The 7,500-nt window shown below is 38.6% G+C and overlaps 1 protein-coding gene across 1 annotated transcript in view; it reads right to left on the bottom strand.

Moving 5' to 3' along the window:
• Window positions 1-7,500, bottom strand: part of LOC144959681 (coadhesin-like) — a 48,585-nt gene that overhangs the window by 22,826 nt on the left and 18,259 nt on the right. Inside the window, exons 7-9 of the mRNA XM_078892360.1 lie at window positions 4,095-4,280; window positions 3,054-3,224; window positions 1-95 (exon numbers count right to left, since the gene is read on the bottom strand). The exon at window positions 1-95 is cut by the window's left edge and continues 82 nt beyond it. Coding sequence (XP_078748486.1) covers window positions 1-95; window positions 3,054-3,224; window positions 4,095-4,280 — 452 coding nt within the window. The remainder of the gene's footprint in view (window positions 96-3,053; window positions 3,225-4,094; window positions 4,281-7,500) is intronic.

Genomic DNA, 7,500 nt, shown 5'->3' with positions numbered 1-7,500 from the left:
ATCGCATTGTCTCGTCCGTTTTTGCCTGCCTAGTCCACACGTCACACTACACGTTGACCATCTGGACCACAAACTCCACTGACCATTCCCTGGGACTAGAAAATGGAATGGGTTACAAACCATGACAAATACGTTATTTTGTCAAACCTGGGACTTTAAACTGTGTATGCCTATGTGACGCTTGACAAAGAATGTACGAGGAGGGATGTGGATGTATAGAAAAATGTTGAAGCTATCATGGACAGACCGGTATACGAACGAGGAAATGTTGGCGAAGGTGAGAAAGGGAAGAATGTTGATCGATACCATCAGAAAGAGGCAGTTACTGTTTCTGGGACATGTGTGGAGAAGAGACGGAATAGAAAAGTTGGTAACATATGGGATGATCGAAGGAAAGAGCTAGAGGAAGACAAAGAATGACATATCTAAATAACCAAAGAATGGACAAATGTGATTTTAAAAGCAACAGAGATTTCATGCGCACCGCAGAGGATCGTGATTCGTGGAGACAGCTGACCTGCAACGTGCTCAAGAGTACAAGCCACGATGGATGATGATGGATGGATGGATGGACATGGATCGTGATTCGTGTCGACCACTGACCGGCAACGTTCTCAAGAGTACAAGCCACGATGTATGATGGATGGATGGATGATGGATGGATGTACATGGATCGTGATTCGTGTAGACAACTGACCGGCAACGTTCTCAAGAGTACAAGCCACAATGGATGATGGATGGATGGATGGATGGATGGATGGACATGGATCGTGATTCGTGTAGACAACTGACCAGCAACGTTCTCAAGAGTACAAGCCACGATGGATGATGGATGGATGGATGGATGATGGATGGATGGATGGATGGATGGACATGGATCGTAATTCGTGTAGACAACTGACCGGCAACGTTCTCAAGAGAACAAGCCACGATGGATGATGGATGGATGGATGGATGGATGGATGGATGGACATGGATCATGATTCGTGTAGACAACTGACTGGCAACACACTCAAGAGTACAAGCCACGATGGATGATGGATGGATAGATGGATGGATGGATGGATGGATGGATGGATGGATGGATGGATGGATGGATGGATGGACATGGATCGTGATTCGTGTAGACAACCGACCAGCAACGTACTCAAGAGTACAAGCCACGATGGATGATGAGGCCTATGTAGTATAAATGTAATAATTTGATGATACTGCCAGAAAGATGAATTGTAATTATAAGCAATCCGTCTCTTCGGGCCGAAAGGGTTAATTGGAGGAAGCGATGCGCTCATGTAATCACTATCAATTTGATTCCGGGAAAGCTGCCCATAAAAGGTGATGATATTCTTGTGAATACGTATATGCACTCCGATAAACAAAGCCTGCCGATAATATTGTACCACATATGTACACCATGTATAGCTACTACTACTACTACTACTACTACTACTACTACTACTACTACTACTACTACTACTTCCATTACTACTACTACAACTATTACTTCTACTATACTACTACTACTACTACTACTACTACTACTACTACTACTACTACTACAACTACTACAACTACTACTACTACTACTACTACTCTACTACTACTACTATCTACTACTACTACTACTACTACTACTACTACTACTACTACAACTACTACAACTACTACTACTACTACTACTACTTCTACTACTACTACTTCTACTACTACTACTACTACTACTACTACTACTACTACTACTACTACTACTACTACTACTACTATTACTTACTTACTACTACTACTACTACTACTACTACAACTACTACTACTACTACTACTACTACTACTACTACTACTACTACTACTACTACTACAACTATTACTACTACTACTACTACTACTACTACTACTATTACAGCAGAATTACATCACATACAGTGTAAATAAATAAAAATAGATAAAATTTCTTATATTCATCCCAAACGGGAAATTTGTCATTAGGGTCTATTCCAAGGGAAGACTGGAATAACCCAGGCGTCAGCCGCAGTGCAGCAGCGCAAAGTGAGCCAGGGCGAGGTCACTTGCTCAAGACCACACAATGAGGCGGGTAGTCGAACTCGGTACCTTTTGGGTACTAAGCAAAGACCGTAGCGCTAAGCCACAATGCCCCCTGAATCATAATATAAGTGGACAGGGAGGTACTTGGTGTGTCTTCTATCCCCCTGTATCTGTTTCCCTGAATCATAATACAAGTGGACAGGGAGGTACTTGATGTGTCTTCTATCCCCCTGCATCTGTTTCCCTGAATCATAATACAAGTGGACAGGGAGGTACTTGATGTGTCTTCTATCCCCCTGTATCTGTTTCCCAATTGCTCTGTCTTTGTCTTAGAATGAGATTACTTAGTTTTGTCCTGACCCTGTCTGGAGTCCTTGGCTGGGAGGGAAACAGTCAAATGTATAAGAGTTTTGGGAGTGTATTTCTTTTTCCTTGTAAATCATAACTCTGTTACGTACTGTTATTTATTTTATTTTCTACATATTTGTTTGTTTGTTGCTTTAGGTCTCTTCCAACACAATTGAGGTTATATGAGAGACCGCTGAAACCAAAAAACAAGCAATCTAACAAAAATAGTAAAATTTGTAAATCAAAATCATAACCTAAAGATATCATACGCTAAATTATAAATAACCAAGAACAAACAGGCAGAAGATTTACAGAAAAAAAAAATATCCCCTGTCAAAAATACAATCACAAACCAAAGAAGCAGGATAGGCTAGTAAAGAGAAGAAGAAACGACATCACTATCGGATCGTACACCCATGCGAACATCATAGGTATATGATTCAAGGGTGATGCTCCCATCCAACCACCCGCATTTTCTACATATGATTTGTACACTCTTAGTAGGTTCTTGATCTGGTGTTTGTTACCAGTTGTTGTAATGTATAAAAGATGTATGCATAATATATATTTTTAACGACTATAATTATTTATTTGATAATCAAAAATAAAAACTTGAGCTTTTATACAGATGTATTTATTTATCTACTTATGTATCCACAACTCACCACAACAGGGCCCTTCGTTACAAACCATCTCCTGCAGTCCGTCTCCCTGGCACTGTTGTCCGCAGTGATTGGGCTTAGGGTCATCACACTGTCTCGTCCGTTTTCGCCTGCCTTGTCCACACGTCACGCTACACGTTGACCAGCTGGACCAACAATTCCACTGACCATCAACTGGGAATAACAAGTCGAATAGGTTATTATTATTATTATCATTATTATTATTATTATTATTATTATTATTATCATTATTATTATTATTATTATTATCATTATTATTATTATTATTATTATTATTATTATTATTATTATTATTATTATTATTATTATTATTATTATTATCATTATTATTATTATTATTATTATTATTATTATTATTATTATTATTATATCTATCATCATCATCATCATCATCATCATCATCATCATCATCATCACCACCACCATCATTAACGATTTTCATATGTCTTGTATTGTAACCCTATACACCTACCACACTCTCTAAGGCATTCTGTCTCCTCTCCCCTGTCAGTACCACATCCATATACACCTACCACACTCTCTAACGCATTCTTTCTCCTCTCCCATGTTCATAAACCAACATTCTCTTCACCTTACCACACCTCTAACGCATTCTTTCTCCTCTCCCCTGTCAGTACCACATCCATATACACCTACCACACTCTCTAACGCATTCTTTCTCCTCTCCCCTGTCAGTACCACATCCATATACACCTACCACACTCTCTAACGCATTCTTTCTCCTCTCCCCTGTCAGTACCACATCCATATACACCTACCACACTCTCTAACGCATTCTTTCTCCTCTCCCCTGTCAGTACCACATCCATATACACCTACCACACTCTCTAACGCATTCTTTCTCCTCTCCCCTGTCAGTACCACATCCATATACACCTACCACACTCTCTAACGCATTCTTTCTCCTCTCCCCTGTCAGTACCACATCCATATACACCTACCACACTCTCTAACGCATTCTTTCTCCTCTCCCCTGTCAGTACCACATCCATATACACCTACCACACTCTCTAACGCATTCTTTCTCCTCTCCCCTGTCAGTACCACATCCATTGAGTGTACAATAATTCAGATGAGCCGATGGATTGTGGCAACCCTGCCTGAACCGTCGCCGAACGCCGTGAGTCGTGACACTGTCCGTGAAAAGGCACTCACCCCATGTTCCCCATACAGACCAGTATGGCTTTTCTGAATTGAGGAACAAATGAATGGTCTGGTTTTTAATTATTGCAGATTTGTAAATTGAGACTGAGGAAGGGGTGGGGGTACAAATTCCGTAAGACTAAATGTTTACAGTGAATTGAACCCCCCCCCCCCCACACCCACACAAATAAAATGTATTATAAACACAGACGTAAACAACAACAACGACAACAACAAACTAAACAACTTTATAATAATAAAGCAAATAATAAACCAAACACAAATGCTATTTGACTGAGCTATTGACAGATGACAGAAAAGACAGAAATTGAATTCTGAACCGAAGTATGAATCTGATAATAAACAAAATCATGAAGATGACGTCACTGTGTCATTTGATATGCTTAGTAGACCGACAGTATAAAAGAAATCAAAACTTGAGCTTTTATATAGCGCAATATCCACCAAACGTTCTTAAAACTCTTTACAAACGGTCCCTGGCCACCAGCAATGCGTAACATGAAGAACGAAACATGACGAATGTTAGGCGATATTACAAATTTTTTTTCAACATACATAAAGTGTTAACGAACAGGAACTCATTTTACACCTATGTACAGCGCGGGAATGTGAGTAAAGAGTCTTTTCCATGGACTCAATTATGCACCGAGTAAGGTTCGAACCCAGGGCCTTCCTATCCGAAAGCGGTTGTCACACCACAAGATCACATAGCCACACAGTTGGGTATTTACTTCTCACTAAAATTTTACAAGCAGAAAAGCCAAAGAAAATGAAGATAATCGACTTTTATCGTTGAATGAATGATCAAAGAAAGATAATCACATAATTATTATCATTGAGTTGGTTTGGTATGAATTATGTCCCCTTAATTACCCTATTCTTTTACGTTACTCGTACTTGTTACCTATAATATTATTGTTAGTACATTGCCCTTGTTGTGTCACCTCTTGGCTATAAAAGTAAACGTTATCAAGAATAAAGTCCTCTATTGTGTTAACCTACACTGAGACTCCAGTGTCATTTTATTATCAGGACCCATCCGACTATCCATGGATCACATGGCATTTCACATAAACACGTTCCATTCCACGCAAGTCACCGAGCAAAAGTTATGTTTTGAGATTTTATAATATAGCGTAATATCTGATTATCGGGCTCACAGCGCTTTACATGGAGTCCCAAACTAACAGCAATACTTTACATGTAGGACGAGACATGACGCCTGTTAGGCGATATGACATTACATTTTTTTCCGATAGGGAGAACGCTGTTACCAGGCAGGTACTCATTTTACACTTGAGTACGGTGAGGGAATGTGAGTAAAGCGCCTTTTCAAAGGACTCAACTATGTCATTCAATGGTTTTATTTATGCATCTTAACAACGCCACTACCACATTATCTCATTCGTCCGTGGTGTTTCAATCATCCTGTTTTGTTGATAAAGGGGAAACCCGAATCGTCCATTTTATCTGTATTTGTAAATTAAATTGAAGCTGACATTTCAATTTCACTTTGTTGTTTATTTCTTCGAGCTTCGAGCAGCAACATTTACATTACAATAGTGACAGAGTGATTAACTCTACCTTACCAGCCATTTTCTGGATTTTCCCCAAAACTTCACACCCAACTAACACAAAAATCTTTTATCACTCAAACACAATAGCAGCAAGTTCTTGCGATACATAATATCTTTAGCAAAACATACTCTACAACACACTGTTGATGTGCAAGAGAAATTTGAATAATAAAAATGTTGGTTGTATCTTAACGAATGTGACGATTTTCCTATAGTTGGTAAGGAGAGGGTTAATGACCGCGGTTAGTAGAAGCTGTATCATTACACCTAAAGACAGCATTCAGTAGAGAAAAAATAGCCTAGCTGTATCTTGTATGTTAAATCTATTGTTTTGCCCTATATTCCTTCTTAAAATGTCAACGCTCGTACAGGCACGATGTGCTAAGACAGAGTCGCTCGAGAAAACATTAACCAATGTGTATCTTGTATGTTAAATCTATTTTCATGGCCTCATTCATTCTTATAGCGTAGGGAATCGGAATTTCGACACTCTTAGATAGCCTGCTTCTCCAACTAAACTTATGTTTTCGGACACAAGACATTGATGTCATCTTAACCGCCGATAAATTTAGCTTCTGTTTCACCCACTTTCCGATTTTAAAAAACTGACAGGAATTTTTGTTTCATGAGTAAACTTACGGTTCACGAAATCCGCTTCAACATCCGCGATTTTGTAAAAATTTAAAGGGGTGACCCTAATTTTGACACCCTCCAGGAACAGGCGGTGTGTTTGAGGTTTGGGAACTTTTGATTGATTAAAAGTAGGAATCCATTTTTTCAAGACACCTTTTCTGTATGATCTATGTCGTATGTCTTGCATTTCAGTCCCAAAAACAGACTAAAACCAGGGTTGCCAGATTATTTTTCAACAAAATGCCAGGGGAAGACTCAAAAAATGCCAAAACACTCAAAAAAATGCCAAAGTCTGTTGACTCCCACCCCCACTGAGAAAACTACTCACTTTTGATAGACAATTTGCTATCATATCCTGGTGGCTTGCGTGTTTCCTTTTCTTTTTTTTTTCTTTTTTTTTAATTATACTAAATTTCCTGTTGGGGTAATTTTTTACCTACTGACTACTAAGTGGAGTGCTAAACCACTACACCACGGTTGGATTTTAAGAATGAAAAAGAAATACATTAACATGAAAGGTAAATACGTAAACATTTAAATAATTATTGACAATTAAGAAAACTTACTGTTTCGTGTTTCTTGTGAAACTTAATTAAGAAAAGGTGTCATTTGAAGTATAATATACAAGAAAAGAAAATGCCAAATGCCAAATGATTTTTCTAATGCCAAACGGTTTTCAAAAATGCCAGATTTTTGGAATCTGGCATTTAAAATGCCAAACTGGCAACCCTGACTAAAACACACTTTCTACACATTGTTTAATATAAGTACACATCTAATGAAGGGGATGACGTCATTTCAACACACATTTACAGTTAAATTTAGCAACATCTGCAAAGGCGGCACACCCCCCCCCCCCCACCATCTTCAGATAGTTGTGTTGTTCAAAGCTATTAGAATTTTTTTATCACTGCATATCTGTAATAGTGAACTACCGCTTCTATTCGGTGTTATATCGGAATGGAACAAGTTCCAAAGATGAATTTCAAGGGAAAACCGACGACAGTAAAACAGAAACCTGAGCCTAAAATAGT

Source organism: Berghia stephanieae, chromosome 14 (assembly GCF_034508935.2).
Source record: "Berghia stephanieae isolate SIO BIC M18660-M18661 chromosome 14, UCSD_Bste_1.3, whole genome shotgun sequence".
Taxonomy (NCBI): domain Eukaryota; kingdom Metazoa; phylum Mollusca; class Gastropoda; order Nudibranchia; family Aeolidiidae; genus Berghia; species Berghia stephanieae.
This window is presented reverse-complemented; position numbering and strand designations above follow the sequence as displayed.